A 15,978-nucleotide genomic window follows, 5' to 3' on the forward strand; every position below is an offset into this window, starting at 1 on the left:
GTCGTAAAATATTTGAAGCCAAACAACTTAAACATTAACCCAACACGTAGCTGATATGTGATCAGTGATCTAACTAAACTCTAAAATTAGAAATCCAAGCTGCACAGATTCTGCACTCTTTCTCTGCCACAGACCTCCATACCATTTCTTCTTCTTTCCATCTCTGCCTGCCACCGGACGATGACAACTTACGGGACTATTCCGACAGAACCCCCTCCTTCCTCGAACCTACATTTTGTTGCACGTGCAAAAGAACAGATCGAGTCGGGGCTTGGCAAACGTAGGCCATGGCTGGAGATGATTCAGCTGCAAGATCTCACACTTCCCACCACCTTCAACCAATCAATCCAAAGAATCAAGTCCAACGTGGTGTTCTTTCGTATGAACTATGCCATAATCATATTGTTCATTCTCTTCCTAAGCCTACTATGGCATCCCATTTCATTGATTGTCTTCATCATCACGATGGTTGCATGGTTGTTTCTGTATTTCCTGCATGACCAACCCTTGATGGTTCTAGGCTACCGGATCGATGAACGATTGGTGACGATTTCTCTATTGTTGGTCACAATCGTCGCACTTTTTCTTACCAGTGCGAAATATCATATCATTGTGGGACTCTCCATTGGCCTTGGGGTTGTGTTGGTTCATGGAGCTTTAAGGGAGCCTGAGGATGTCTTCATTGTGGATGAAGAAGAAGGGCCTGGTCCTGGATCAGGTGGTGCACATGCTTTGAAAGTGCCTCTGAAAAATGCTGCCTCTTCTTCTTATTCTTTGCCCCAATAGTGATTTTATCATCTTGTGAATTTCTGTTTCTTCACTATCAATTCCCTAGAATCATTAAAAGTAAGGGCTTCTTTTTACCTCATGTTTTTGTTTGTAGAATTGTACTTTCTTTCCTTTTCTTTTAATTGATTTTTATAAAAAGGTACTTGTAACTGTTTTTCTTTCCAATTTTGCAAACGTGTACAGGACTCAAATTTATAAATTCATATGTAAATGGTGTCATGCAATTGGACCTGAAACTGCAAACAAGCAAAAGACAATTTCAGGTTTCAGGTTCTTCCTCTATGGGAATTGATGAAAACAGAGTGCTTCAGTATGTTCAAGCAGCTCCAACTTTTTCTTCGACATTGTCAATTGGTTAACCAAAAAAGTGGACTGATGGGTAGATAAGGATGCAACTTTTGCCTCCAAAGTTAGTGCACGAGAAGGACAAGAAGATAGGAACATGGTGTACATACATGGACTGGTTTTGTCAAAGTTGCTTTTGGAATCTGTTTCATTATCTTGAAGTATTCAATTACATGTACTCCAGCTTCAGTGTGTAACCTAGAAGGCTAGAACTACATGTTAGATAATATATTGAAATTTTCAACCAAATTGCAAGCTCCTTTATATCTTCGTGATGATACCGATATGAGACATGGCCCTTGCAGGGTCAGATAAGAGAACTGTATGCTCAGATTGCAGCATCTTTTCATATTTTGGTAAACTAAATTTGTTCTTGGCATCTCAACTTGATTGGCTCTGGAAGGAGACAGGCATACAGCATGAGATTCCAAACTGTAATGAAGGTTTTGTTATCTCTTTGTTAGCTAAATTGCTAGGTCATAGTAAAAGTAAAGGTTATGGTAATGGATTGAAGTTTTCTATGTTACAGCTTGGAAGCTCCACTTTTCAGGTTTCTGTCACTTTCAGTGCAAAGGTTGGGTCCCTAGCTGGAATTTATCTTTCTAGACTCTGGTTTTCTTTACAAGACTCATTATTTACAATGTAAAGCAACCCAGATCTTGCCATATCTTGTCTGCTCATTTTGATCCAACTACTCAACTACCTCAGATGAAATCGCCGAAATGTTAGAACCTTCGAATGCCAGTTAAGAAGAGCCTTATACCCTCTAGATAAGCGAAACAACAGAAATGCCAACTTGTAACGGGCATCAAATCAAAACAGAGCAATTTAGTAACTTTGATGTGATACTTCCTCCTACACACCAGATATAACCAACCCTACCCTTCTTATTTCGCCTAAAATCCAAAGCAGCTCATAGAGGTTTATAGAAGGGCGAAAGTGTCTTAAAGATGTGGTGCACTGGAAATCCACCTCAGTAGATACTCCACAGGCCTATCAATTTGCAAGTATGAGTGGACCAATTCAATTTAGTACTGCTACTCTATCTACACCATCCACGAGCTTAGGGGAATCATTCTTCTTTTGTTTGGCTGACTGTACTAACAAAAGCGCTTTTGAAAAAAGCTTGGCTCTTGGCAGCCACTATATGGCAACATCTACAAGGCCATGACAGCAACGTAAAGGAACGAAAAGGGTCAAAAAGAGCGAATTTCATAACGCAAAGTACTCAACTGTGCAATCTGCTATAACAGGAAAATACAATCCCACAAGGAAAACAAACCATGAAATATGAATCCACACGTTTGTTATAAATAAATAAATAAAAACACCGAGAATTCATTGGAGTAGAATGTATGATTAACTCTAATTGTTTAGATAAGTTCAATTTTTTGTGTTCCAATCTTTGATTGACAGGAAATCACAAAATGAGAAGAGAGGAAAACAAAGCCAGAACAGAGAACCCAAAAGGGAAAAAGAGAAAAAGCCCAAAAGATTCATATACTTTGTGACAAACTTACAACAAAGTGGATCCATTACAATTTGCATGGCATCATGCAGCCAAGGACATTATTGCTTATTGGTTTATGTACAGTCCAAACCAGTACACAGAAATCTGTGATTAAAAATAAATTAGAAACTCAAACATTACAATTGATCATCACCATCACCATCACCATCACCATCACCATCCTTCATTCATTTCATTGATTCATAATTCATCCAATAGCAACAACACTTGATCACAATCAGATTACTCATCACATTCATGGTCATCAAGATCAAGACTTTTTACAGGCATTCGAACCCGAAGTGCAGTGAAAAACCCGAAACTCAAGCTTGGGGGAAATGGCCTGCAAGAGCAGCCTTGCTGTGTGCTCTTGTTTAACCAAAACTCCATCTTTTTCCACCAAAACCGCACCTACAATTTTCTCATACCCAGAACCCCCACCAACAATGTAAGCCACCAGAGCCGATTGAACCGGGCCCATGCTCGGATTATAAGCTGCGGACTCCATGTACGACCCTTTGTACACATTCCCATCACAGTCCAAAATAGCCACACCAGATGGGCACCCACTGTACGGAGCATAAGACTTGTTCGCGGCCTCTAAAGCCGCGACTTTTAACTCTGCATTCAATTTAAAATCGTTGGTTAAAATCTCGGTTTCGCCCAAAAACGACAGCCCGTTGTGGTGGTGCTCTAAAAGCAACGGCACGTCTCCTCCGAGAAGGTCTTCGGGTCCGAACCGGTGGGGGAGCAAATGGAGAAGCGGGTCAAACCGGTTTAACCCGGAATTGTCGTCTCCGGACTCGGCCGAGGTTATTAGAATCTTGATATCCGGGGCTCCGCGGATTTCTTGGAGGAACTGACGGCAATGGCCGCAGGGAGCCGCCGAAACGGCGACGTATTCGAGTTTGGACTCGTTGTGGATTGAGAGGTTGGTGACGAGGAACTGCTCGGCGTGGACGGAGTAGTGGAGCGGGAGACCCGGGAACTCGAGGTTGCCGCCGAAGAAGATCCGACCCGAAGACCCGTATCCGATAGCTCCGACGTGGAATTTGGAGATGGGCGGGCGGGCGAGGGCCTGGGCGGGTTTGACTAAGGAGGGGAGGAGCTGGAGGACGGTGAGGTTGGATCGCTTGGCCATTGATTCGGCCTCGGATGCTTCAATTACGAATCTGGGTAGGTCCATTTTGGGAGGAAGAGAGAGGTGTCGGGTCGACCCGGTTGAGGAGTTTTTGTTGGGTTGGGATCAGAGAGGGGGCGATCCTAGAAAGGAGGAGGAAGAGAGTGAGGGAGGGAAATGGGAGTTGTATAAATAGAGGTTTTGAAGTGGATGTCTTTGCTACGTATTTTAGACAAAACCTTTAATAAATTAAAAACGTGTAGAAACTTTTATTAAATTTTTTTTGACAAAATAATATTCTACATTCTATAAAAGGTGTTTCGAACTCGATTGCAAAAATACGGAAACACTACTTTAAATGAGTGGCCTAACTCACTTTGCATTCCTAATATTAGAATGTGTCATAACTCATTTCCTGGGTGATAAAAAGAAAAGAAGACAAAAATCAAACTCAAAGAAGATATTGTAATTTGTAAATTTGAATTTGGATTATAGGTGGGTCAAAAACTAAAATTAGATCTACGTATCCATCAATTGCTATTCTAGGTATATTTAAATATTAGAAGCGATATATGACCTTTTGCCTTTTGCCTTTTTCTTTTTCTTTTGCATGTATTATTGCATTGCTTAAGTCAGCTTCCTGCATGGGCTGAATTCCAACCAAATATTTTTAAATTTTTCATTGTGGTTAGGCAAGAGAATACAAATATGGAATTCATAAGATAATATAAGATATGGTATTTGATTTTAAACATATTTGTCATATACATGAAGGGAAACAGATTTTCATAGGATGAAAATTAAAAAGAGAAGAGAGAAAACTAGCTAGCGTGAATTCAATATATTATACACGTGTAGAATAATAATTTATGTTATTAGACCGTCAATCTCAATTACACATTCATAAAAAAAACTCACTTTATTAATTATTCACATCGACAATGCCCTTTTCAAATGGAATAGTGGGTGGTGCTTTTCTGGTGCAGGCTCAGAGGCAACTTGCTGTACCTTTGACATAATTCATGAATAAATGATGGAGAATTTCTCCTCCCACATGCAATCATGCATGCATCTATAAAGTATATATTTACTTGGATCATATGATTTTCTTCCAACTGATATAATTTAACATTGGATTCACACTTATCCTCTTGGAATTTTCTGTGTAATTGCTGCAAGCTAGCCAGCAAGCAATTGTTTATCTATTCTGTCATTGACCATAAATATATTGCTTAGTTACTACTCTGTCTAGTCAGAGGTGCTATTTTCTGCTGTCACTAATTTTGGAACTTCCTTGTCCTCAACGATCCTTCATGTCCCCTTCCTCACCATGCCTACCAATCTGTCTACAACAACAACAAATTTTGTCATCTTGCAATTTGCGGTAATTCTAAGTCTTTGTGCTCACACATCTGTACTTGTTTATAGACTTTAAATTAATCTTTCTTTCCAATAGGGACACCAGCACCTTTCGAAATGGGGCTGATTCTACTTTTTTAAGTACAAACTTTGAGAGGTCTGCCTAGACTCTGGACTGTTCCATCAGTTAACAAAAATTAAAAATTACAATAAGTGGAAGAATAGAATGCAAATTACTATCTGAAAAATGGGAAAACCTACAAGCAAAGCAAGGAGCTAACAGAAAAGCCAAATGTAGATTGAAAGAGAAGAGTATGCAACATTAGGAGGAGCCAAAGGAAGGTATGAACTTTGCAAGCTCAGAAACCTGAAAGTACCAAATTAACTTGATCTCACACCAGATAAAAGATAAAAAGATCTTTCACTACATACAACTCAATCTAATAACCCCCACTTTCATAACATACATCTTTAAAGCTCCCAAATTCTCTACAAACTAATTTCAGTACATATATGCTGCATATGCAAACTCAACTCACTACTCTGATATGTTTCCTTTTTCAATATAATTTGTATGAAATTGATAAAAATTTTCAGAACACAAGTTATCCACTTTCCCTATGTGTAGCATGTGTTCAATTAGCAGTCCAAAAAAGCAACACTATCATTTGATAGGCCACGTAAACTGTAAGTCCACCACAGATGTGGCAAGATGTGATCCAATATTTCCAGATAATCTAGAAAGAAAGTTTTTTTTTTTCTTTTCCCTCGGTATCATCTTCATTTTTGTCAAACGGTAGTTGGTGCCGTCCCTCCCTTTTTTTGTGTCACTGAAACTATTAAAAATGCCCAAATGCATTGGCCTCAGACTCTCTCCTAGACTGCCAACTTTGGCGGGTATATGTCCTTCTTCTTCATCATCTCATTCGGGTCCTAGCGCTGTTGGGTCTGTTCCCATTCTAGCAAAAGCACTAAACAGGTGGAAAACTGGAGGCAGAGCGCCTCGCCGTTTGGTGTTGGGCCTGGGGGTCTCATTTTGGGCTCAATTGATGAACATGTCTGGTGCTGTTGGTGGCAAGTCTTTCACGGCCTCTGCAAGGCTCAAGAGCGGTCCTTCTTTTGAAGAGGTACGATTTCAGTCTATTCTTGGAGCTAAATTCTTGTTCTTTGCTTAGTTTATTGATTTGGTTTCTGGGTTTTCTCCAATTTTGGATTTTGATTTTGTAAAGGTGCTGTGTTGAATCTAAAGTTTTGACTTTTATAGGCAAATTCACATTCTTATGTGGGATTCTTCAAGGGTTATGGATAATTGAGTAATTTGTCTAGCTTGTAAGCTGAAACAGTAAAGCCTTAAAGTACCGGGCTTGGTTGAATTGGTTCACAAACCCTGTTCTGCAAACAAACAGAGCTATTAGATTGTTGCTGGGCCACTTCTGTATCTAAAAATATTATGAATTCTTCAAATTTAATCTATTGCTTGATGTGCTTCATGTTGTGAATTTTTGGAATTCGGTTTGGTTTGCCTAATCCCCTTATGTTTTGTGTCAAATTAAAGATGTTGAAGAATGTGGAATGGCCGGAGCAGTTTCCCTTCAAGGAGGAGGATTTCAAGCGCTTTGATGAGTAAGACATCTAAACTTTTGTTTTGGCATTTTGGTGTTCCAATGCTGAAACTTTCAGCCAAAGATTGGGTTAAGTTTAACAAGTTCTGAAAACTAGAAATTGATTTCATCAGGTCATCAGATCAATTGTTTTATGAGGCTCCACGCTTTGTGACACATATTGATGATCCAGCCATTGCGGCGCTGACCAAGTACTATTCGAAGGTGTTTCCTCCTAGCAACAGTCCAGGAGTGTGCATCCTGGATATGTGTAGCAGTTGGGTGAGATCTTTTAAGTTCTGGTTTGAACCTTGTTCCACTTGCAAATTTTGTAATCTTTACTTTAGGAGTAATAATCCTGTTTTTGATATTGTGTCTAGGTCAGTCACTTCCCACCGGGATACAAGCAAGAGCAAATAGTTGGGATGGGCATGAATGAAGAAGAGCTCAAGCGGAATCCAGTACTTCTTTTTTATTTACTCATGTTTAGAATCTAAACATATTGACATAACCTGTTTTTCTTACTTGCAATGCCAATTGCATCATAGCCTTGATTATGAATTTTCTTACACGATTCTCGTTTCTGTTGAGTGGGTTTAAACCAAAACTAAGTCCCTTAAAGTAAATTCCTTATGCATTTTAAACTGTCCTGTCTTGAGGAGAGAGTCTAATTAGTCCCTTTTCTGATGATATTTACTGCAAGGAGTCATTGTAACCAAAAGCTCACAGGGACATATAACATGTAATTTCTTAAACCAAAGATGCATTAATATGTAAATAATAGGTTTCTTTGAAATTGCATAAGTATGGTGAAGCTTGTATGTCTTCTTTTCATTAGCTATGGTAATTGTTGACTAATCATGTATATAATCATTGTATTGATGATATGAATATACCCTCATCGATTCAACTTTGTAGGTTTTGACAGAGTATGTTGTGCAAGACTTGAATGTGAACCCTAAACTTCCCTTTGAAGACAATTCCTTTGATGTGATTACTAATGTGGTATGTGCATCTCTTTCCATCTCTTAAATTTCGGTAAGCTCCATGATGCTTTTGGGGCTCAAAATACCTGGTTATGTTTACATCTTTCATTTCCGGTTTCTAAGCACTTCATTTTGAAAAGCACAATGTTTTATACTGCTCTCAGAACTAGATGAATTTCAAATTGCAGGTTAGTGTTGATTATATAACAAAGCCTCTCGATGTTTTCAAGGAAATGCGCCGGATTCTTAAGCCTGGTGGACTTGCTATAATGAGGTGATAACTGATCATACTGTCTGCTTTCAGTCAAATATGTGCCTTCTCAGGTTTAGCTACAAATTTGAAATCCAAAGCATAAGATCATGTGTCATATGCATGGATACATCTTATACCTCATTCTGCACAGAAAACAAAGAGGGGTTACACAGAGAGAGAGAGAGGCTTTAGTTGTTTTTCTTAATCTTTCAGGTCTCTCCTCAACCATTTCTAACTTAATGAAAATGTCTGAACAGTTTTTCCAACCGTTGTTTCTGGACTAAGGCAATCTCAATATGGACATCAACTGGTGATGCTGATCATGGTTTGATCGTCGGATCCTATTTCCACTACGCCGGAGGATTTGAACCACCCCAGGTATACCATATATTATTTGTGCCGTCCTCATTACTTTCTTTTGAATACAATCAAACCATGTACTGTAAGGCGTGGGGACTTAAACTGTAAATTTATAAACTAGTGTGCTACTGTCTGCAGGGGGTGGATATATCTCCCAACCCTGGACGCTCAGATCCAATGTACATTGTATACTCTAGAAAATTATCTACGGTATAGATACATGACGTGACGAATTTCAATGGCCTAATCTCAAGAGAAACTGTTACCAATAATTCCAAATTCATAGCAAGTGAACTTAGCAAGTTTTGCCTCTTCTTTTTCTGCCTGTAATGATCACTCCAATGTGCATGCCACCATTTTATGTTCTTGATCTTCTAAATTGGTAATATCTCTGGAAAAAGGAAAAAGCAGAGCTCGAAATTCTCTTCTTGGACAATAGTTTCTAACTGTATAATTTTGAACACCTTGTTCCTTGCAAAGTTGGTCTCGCTAGCCGGCAAAGTCGGAGCATATTTTAAAAAGAGTGTGCGCGTGAGGGTTGGCTGCAATGCTGCCAAATTGCCCATATTAAAAAATAAAATAGGTCTGTCCAAGTAGCCAAGGACCACTGAAACAGAAGCATCTTAAACCAGTAAAAAGGGGGGAAGAATAAAGAAAGAAAAAAGAAGCAGATAATTGAGATTCTATTCTCATCAGTATTCGAAAACTCAATTTACTAGAATTTCACCGCCTGTCAATTGTCTCCATCCACAGAATCTAGATAGAAAAAAGAACAGAGGAATATGTACAACACTAACACTACTGACAGAGACGCATTCATTCATCCAAGTATGTAAAAAAGGAAGACAAACAAAAGCCAGTGAAGTAAAAATTCGGTTGTGTTTGGAAACAAGGCAAGCTCAAGCCCATCCCTGTTTGTAGCGGCGGAAGAGTTCTTCTGTTTGTGCATTCTTGAAGGCACTGCAGGCAATAAGATAGACCCAAATGAGCACCACCACTGCCACGATAAGGATCACATTTGCCCTTCTCCACTCTTTCCTCAGGTTCCCCAATAGGCCAGCCCTGCAAGAATTGCAGTTGTAGCACAGCAGATTTTGGTCATTGTTCCATAACAAGCAGTCCTGATCAGCTCCGGGGTTTACCGGGTTTATCCACAATGTTGGGTTCACATAGTTGTAGCCACACAGTGTTGGAGGTTTACAACATCCTGACTGTAAAACAGTAGAAGAAAAAAAATTACATAAAAAAACCCAACAACAGAAATGTATGTTAAAATAATATGGAACAGAAAGGAAAAACACCACTGAATTTTGTCAATATGTGTGCTAAAAGCTGGCAGCAACACCAAGATGATTTTTTTAATCTTCAATGATTCAATCAACAGAAAGTTACAAACTGTGACCCCAGTTATGTTATTTTGGTTTACTTTAATTTGGTCTAACATCCATGATTTCTTATAATAATTAAGAAGATAGGCACCTGTGGATATTGGCACAAATTCTTCAACCTTCACAATGGGAGCAACCAATTATCATCAAGTAGAGCAAATGAGATGTCCCAACACATCATGAGGTTTTGTCTCTTTTTCATCTAATTCTAATGCATTATCAAAAATCATGCTGAGTCAAGCCAACTCATTCAAGGTCCATGTTGAAAGGTTGATAGGGGGCATGTAGTGTGGGTTGCATATAAACAAAATTGGTGGGTCCCACTGTAGTCTACTGTATGTGAGTTTCAGGAAATTTCTGATTACAACATCTAGTGATCTAGTTGTGTCATATTCTAGTAACTTCAGTCACCACTTTAACTACACCATGTAATTGTCATAAGTTAACAATCATAATGTGGCATTTGGGAAAGTAAGGATTGAGGAATCAAAGAACAGTAAGTGTTTCTTTTCTGCTAAAACAGACACCAGTAAATCAACTCCTTTTTGTCAAATGGATAAAGGGGTATCTTTATTTTTCATGAAAACTGAAATTCAACCAATAATTACTGTTAAAAAAACCATCTTTCTCAAAAATTGAACAAAAAGAAACCTTTTTAGTAACAGAGAAGAGAAATTAAGAAAGAAACTTGCCTGAAGAGGAGAGATGTGAGCCATGAAGAACTGATCAGCAGAGATGTACTGCTGGTTAAGCTTAGGACAAGTATCAGAATCAGCCAAACAAGTCCTTATCTTTTGCCAAGTCTCGGAGTCCGTGACATAGTCCCTAAGCCACTTGGAAAACCCATCAAGCCTATACTCTCTATAGGCCCTACCAGGCACAGAATAGCTTCCATCAGGCCTTGTAACAGTGAAAGCGAAGATGAGCAGCACAAGGATCAGGATGATGAGGGCTGCCATGCAGAAAAGGTAGAGAGCCAAGAGACCCTGTTTGTTAAAACAGGCACCAATAAAGCCAGCAAGAGAGACAAGCAGCATGAGAGCACCAAGAACAAAGACTGGCCAGCGAAAAGAGTGGATGCACTCGTTGTCTGGCTTTGAGGCAAGCCATATGCCTGCGGCCATGATTGGGATGGCGCAGAGGAGGGCTATGAAATTGAGAGTTGCAGTTATTTTGTTGCTCACTCCCATGGTGGAATAATTTTGGGGGAGTGGGAGGGTTAGAGAGAGTGAGAGAGGGGATGTGATTGTGTTTGGGATAGTAGGTGGGGGGGAAGGGGTTTTGTGTTTGCTTTGTTAGTTTTTGCTCTGTTCTGGTGTGAATTGTGATCCTTTGGATTGGGTTATATATGCTTTGGGATTTTGTGTGCAAGTGGGGTTTTGATCTTAATTGGCTAAGGTAGATCAGATGTTTTCTTACACCCCAAAAGATATGTCTTGTTTACTCTTATGGAATGCTCTTAGCAAGGTTATCAAAGTGCAGTGTAACAAATAGTCTCAGTAAATCAATATCATCTCAATATGTTGATACTGTTCCATTAGTCTGATTGTTTATGATCTAAATAAAGTATTTTTATTAGGCATAGTTTCATTTTTCATTTTTGTTGGAAAAAAAATGCTGTATTGGTAAAGTATTATAAGATGTGTAACGGAGAGCTAGAATGGTCAACCTGCAAAACTTATCTGTAACCGACGATTATGTCTACATCACGGCACCTGGCGTTGCAAATTTTTCTTCTTTTTTAAGTAGTTTTTTCATCTTCTACTCCATGTAACAAAAGTAAAAGAGAAACATTCCTTTTAGAACAGATTAATTTTTTTGTCAATGCTAATGACAGTAACTTAAAATTCACGTGAATTAACACACCCTCTGAAGCTTTGATCTCCATATCAAAATTTATAAAGTTTACGACTTTTACTACATGCCGTTGAAATTACGCGAAACAAAAAGCGAAACCGCGTTTCTCAGAAGTGATTATACCAAGAGCCACAGGCAAAAGCGCATTTACCGCGATTATCAACACGCCGCCAACCGCACTCAACAAAAGAGACTTCCCCGCGAGGTTACATGCTTGCCCACGTGACACCAGCGCAAGCCACCACGTGGCTTGGATTTGATTGGTCCTCGGAAATACCCCATCCCAACTCACGAGAAATTTCCAAAAGGCCGTGTTTGGCAACAAGTACAAACAATAACTGATACTCCAATCATCTGTTAGTTAAAAACGAACATTTAATTTTCCCGCGTCTTCTTAGACTCTCAAAACCCCAGAACGCTGAAACCTCCAAAACCCAACAGCAGAGAGTTACAGAGCAAGCGAAAATGGAGCAATGGGTCCCGCTCTTCGACATCTTCTTGACCTCCCCAACTCCCGAGTCCGAAGCTTCTACATGGTTAAACCAATCTTTCAGTGCCTCATCGTCAACCTCGACCCCGATTACAACAGGCTCTTTCCTCTCGTTGCTAATGAAGCCTTTGGATTCGATTGTCGCCGATGAGTCTTCTTCTTCATCTTCGGCTTGGCCTCCGTGTACAAATAGGTGAAGGGTTGAAAACCAATTGCTCTTTTGATAATTTTCATGGGTTTTGGCGACTGATAGTGAGTTTTGATGAACAGGGTGATGTTTATACAGACTCTACCGAACATGGTTCAGTCGCGGGTTCTGTCATTTCTTGGTTTTGAACGTCAAAGGTTTTCAAGCAGGGATTTGGCTAAGCTGGCCAGGACCGTTTTGAGTGGAAGTCAGGAGCTTGACTTTTGGGTACATAGGGCTGCACGCAATCTGCTCGATGTAGTGTCTGAGTCAAGTTACGAGTGGATTTCTTGCTTGAGTTTGGATTCTGGGGAGGATGAGTTTGAGTCCTTGCCGGGTTGGCTTAAGGATTCCGCTGCTTCCAGTGACTTGGTTCTACCATGGCTTCCTATATCGCCAGAAGAATTGGATTGGAGGACAGTGAATGGTAATTATGAAAATAACTATGGCTCATTGAGTCAAGTTGGAGAGGGTGAAGATGAGGATATGAATGATGTTCTGGAGGAAATGAATATTGATAATCCAGAAAGCGTTCATCTTGAACCTGAAATTAAAAAAAGGGCAGTAAGTTTGAAAGCTTGGGTTGTGGATTTTCAATCAACTTCTAAAACTGTTGGATTAGCGAAAGAAATTCGCGAACTTTGCTCAGAAAAAGGAGGAGATTCTTTCACGGTTTTGGGTCTGATTGAACCTTGGTTAGCTGATGATGAGACTGCTTCAATTCTATTATCTCATCTAACATGTGGAAGTGAAGAAGAGCTTACTTGGCCAAGCCAGGTTCTGTGCTCGATCATCCTTCCCAAGTTGTTGGCCCTTGAGGAACCAGCTTCTCGTGTGCTAGTGACTGCAACAGTAGAGTACTGCAAGCGTCATCAAAGGGCCAGTGAGTATGCACTCTTATTTCCACTAATTCTTCGACGGGATGGCATCAACAACCCCATATATGATGTGATCACGAGGATCATCAAGGAAAGCTTGCACCCAGCTCATGTTGCTTCTTTCTGTCAGAAGCTGCTGTGTGGACAAAAAGATGAGAGGAAAGTCATTTGTCTTCCTTGCCATCAATATCTGATAACTGATAAAATGGTATGGACAGAATCATTTTTTAACCTGCTCCAAAGCATTTTGAATCATAATGTTCATTTATCACAGAATTCAGTTGACCAAATTATTTACCAGGTTCAGCAATTGGCTGAAAGATTTTCCAACTCTCTGAAATTTGGGAACTTTTTGTTATGTTTTGTCACCAAATGTTCTCCATCCTTGAAGCATCACAAGCTTATATTGACTAGAGTAGTTGAGCATAACAAAACGTTCTTAGCCAAGTCTATATTAGGTAAATTGGCTGGCTTGTAGCTTTGATTAATTGTAATTCTTTGGATGAGTTTTTGTGCTGTGAGCCTGTCTCTATGAATGTACATTTTGAACACCATCTAGATCTTATCTCAAAAGCTATTTTTTATGTGAATGAGCTAGTTTGTGGGAAAGTTCTACTGAAATTTTAGTCTTAGAGCAAGCCATTTTAAACTATTGATCTTCATTCACTAGCATTATCTAAGCTACTGGTTTTTCTGTTTATATTGAATTACAATTATGTTTTAAACCATTAGGTATTCAAGTAATGTTTAGAAAGCAATTATGCTACTGTAGTGGTTGTGTTTGACCTGCTTGGTTATTCTTCTCTTTTCCGTCATAATAACCTTTGTTCCTTTTACTCATAAAACATGAATACGAAGAACTATAGGAAATTTACTCTGAGCAGGCCCAAAGGATATCCCATAAATCAGTTTGGATGAATTGTTTCATTATGTAGGCCACCTACTGTGAGTAATATGTTGGGCGCTGTAGATGTGTATCCTATAAGCCAGTGTTGAGAATTAGTTCGATACTATGACCTAGCTGGGATAAAAAGCTATATGGTAACAAGGTTATTTTTGTCCTCATCTGTAAAATAGTTCATTGATATCATAAATGAAATTATCAATTTCTATATACAACACTGATGGTATATCCCTCAACAAGTCTTAATCATATTAACGAAAGAGAATCGATAAAAACATATATTGCCTCATCTTGAAAGCATAAGAGATACCATTATTTCTATTAAGAACTCCCCAAACAAACAGAAAAATAGAACAAAAGAAGAGAGAGAAAAGAAATACATTATCCAGTTGCCAAGCATCTCCTTTCTTTTTTTTTTTCTTCTCTCTGAGTGGTCTTTTATGTAGATGACATAACATCAAATAAGGAAAAAAGAAAAAACCCATGAGTGAGGGACGCAAAATTTATTTAATTTCCACTTTTAGGAAAGGAACCTATTATGCAATTTGTTTCATGGACTCGAATCTGTGGCCCTTGTCAGAAAACTTTGTGGTAGCATAAAACTTCAGGTAATCTTGAAAGCGGACATGATTGGGGTATAAGAGTCTGGGAGCTGGTGAGATAATTGCATCACCAGCAGGATTATAGAAGGTAGCAATGGACAGTCGACTTCCATTTTTGTCTGCCATGACACGGTGCAAAACACTTTTGTACCTTCCATTACTCAACACTTCCACTTGGTCACCTATGTTCACAAAGATTCTGTTGTTCTTGGATGGTGGAATTGCAACCCATTCTCCATCTTTGAAGAATTCGAGACCTGGAACTAGGTCATCTTGGAGCAAGAGTATGATCCCACCAGCATCAGTGTGCTCTCGAAGTCCTCTAACAAGTTCTGGCTGAGGACATTGAGGGTACTTTGCAACTTTTGTCCCCACAGAAGGACCCTTGCCAGCACAGAATGCATCCTTTATATAACCCTTCTTCAAACCAAGATTCTCACACATGAGCTCAGAAAGTTTCTCTGCCATCTTAATCAGCTGAGGAATGTACTCATTCATTGTTATGCTGCACATATGATTTGAAGTGTCATTTTACAGTGCATAAGTTATGATTTCTTCCAATCCTATGGTTAAGTGACTTACCGAAGATCGTCTGAGAGGTTTGGAATATCTTCAATATTAGATGTGGGGCGATGCCAAATGAAAAAGGAGCTTTCCCAGTCTTTTTCAGAGGTAATATCTTGCTCTAAGCTTTTAGCCATCTCTGACTTATAAAAGCTCTCTTTCAAATTTTCCTCATAGTATTTATTTATCAATTGCTTCACTTTCTCCATCAGCTGTTTATCAATTCCATGGTTCTCAACCTGCAAATGTTAAGCAATATATTTGTCAAAACGATGTGAAATTGATGTCCATTTAGTTATGAAAATAGAAAAAGGAAAGGAAAAACAGAATTTTCTTTACTTGAAAGAATCCCCATTTCTCACAAGCTTGGTGCAGAAGATCCATCGTTTTGCTCCTTTCTTCCCCATTGAGCTCATCAAAGTCTATCACAGGGATTCCCATCTCCTTCATTTTCTCTAATCCTGATGTAGAAGATAGGTTATACAATGGAGTATATATAGGCCCAGAAAATATCATAATTACCAATATTATAATTATATAGAGGGTAGTTAGATTACAAGATGTGACAGTTACAGATTAACCTCGTTGAAAGGAGACTTGCTTGGATGCCTTGAAAAGAGCAAAATTTCCAGTCCAAGTTCAACTGCCAAAAACCCATGTGAATATTTTTTTTTCTATAATCTATTCTGACCAACAAGTCAATCAAGATCTTTCTCGTAAACAAAGTCTTGTTTCCTTCATTTTTGCAAGAAAAAAACTTTCCCTGATTAAGTTAAATTATCTCT

The 15,978-nt window shown here is 39.0% G+C and overlaps 6 protein-coding genes across 7 annotated transcripts; 3 read left to right on the forward strand and 3 right to left on the reverse strand.

The window, feature by feature from the left end:
• The first annotated feature begins 86 nt into the window (after positions 1-86).
• LOC117634528 (PRA1 family protein F2) lies at positions 87-907 on the forward strand. Its single transcript, XM_034368675.1, has one exon. It carries the CDS (start codon positions 181-183, stop codon positions 784-786), a length of 606 nt encoding a protein of 201 aa, XP_034224566.1. The 5' UTR covers positions 87-180; the 3' UTR covers positions 787-907.
• Positions 908-2,604: 1,697 nt separating this feature from the next.
• On the reverse strand, positions 2,605-3,965 carry LOC117636020 (cytidine deaminase 1-like). Its single transcript, XM_034370447.1, has one exon. It carries the CDS (start codon positions 3,828-3,830, stop codon positions 2,916-2,918), a length of 915 nt encoding a protein of 304 aa, XP_034226338.1. The 5' UTR covers positions 3,831-3,965; the 3' UTR covers positions 2,605-2,915.
• Positions 3,966-5,442: 1,477 nt separating this feature from the next.
• Positions 5,443-8,743, forward strand: LOC117634055. The gene is made up of 9 exons (XM_034367955.1): positions 5,443-5,465; positions 5,992-6,250; positions 6,679-6,746; positions 6,859-7,006; positions 7,105-7,185; positions 7,643-7,729; positions 7,899-7,984; positions 8,221-8,341; positions 8,462-8,743. The coding sequence occupies exons 2-9, from the start codon at positions 6,173-6,175 to the stop codon at positions 8,537-8,539; spliced, it is 747 nt and encodes a 248-aa protein (XP_034223846.1). The 5' UTR covers positions 5,443-5,465; positions 5,992-6,172; the 3' UTR covers positions 8,540-8,743.
• Positions 8,744-8,980: 237 nt separating this feature from the next.
• Positions 8,981-11,180, reverse strand: LOC117634054 (tetraspanin-2). The gene is made up of 2 exons (XM_034367954.1): positions 10,404-11,180; positions 8,981-9,534 (listed from the first exon to the last, which is right to left on the reverse strand). The coding sequence occupies exons 1-2, from the start codon at positions 10,899-10,901 to the stop codon at positions 9,223-9,225; spliced, it is 810 nt and encodes a 269-aa protein (XP_034223845.1). The 5' UTR covers positions 10,902-11,180; the 3' UTR covers positions 8,981-9,222.
• Positions 11,181-11,965: 785 nt separating this feature from the next.
• Positions 11,966-13,677, forward strand: LOC117635999. The gene is made up of 2 exons (XM_034370412.1): positions 11,966-12,251; positions 12,329-13,677. The coding sequence occupies exons 1-2, from the start codon at positions 12,034-12,036 to the stop codon at positions 13,599-13,601; spliced, it is 1,491 nt and encodes a 496-aa protein (XP_034226303.1). The 5' UTR covers positions 11,966-12,033; the 3' UTR covers positions 13,602-13,677.
• Positions 13,678-14,251: 574 nt separating this feature from the next.
• Positions 14,252-15,978, reverse strand: LOC117636001 (1-aminocyclopropane-1-carboxylate oxidase 1). Of its 2 annotated transcripts, none has more exons than XM_034370413.1 (4): positions 15,775-15,978; positions 15,533-15,654; positions 15,212-15,432; positions 14,252-15,134 (listed from the first exon to the last, which is right to left on the reverse strand). In XM_034370413.1, exons 2-4 carry the CDS (start codon positions 15,641-15,643, stop codon positions 14,564-14,566), a joined length of 903 nt encoding a protein of 300 aa, XP_034226304.1. In that variant the 5' UTR covers positions 15,644-15,654; positions 15,775-15,978; the 3' UTR covers positions 14,252-14,563. The 2 variants fall into 2 exon arrangements, with proteins under 2 accessions (XP_034226304.1, XP_034226305.1); XM_034370414.1 differs by lacking the exon at positions 15,775-15,978 and adding an exon at positions 15,751-15,764.

This window comes from Prunus dulcis, chromosome 7, assembly GCF_902201215.1.
Source record: "Prunus dulcis chromosome 7, ALMONDv2, whole genome shotgun sequence".
Classification (NCBI taxonomy): Eukaryota; Viridiplantae; Streptophyta; class Magnoliopsida; order Rosales; family Rosaceae; genus Prunus; species Prunus dulcis.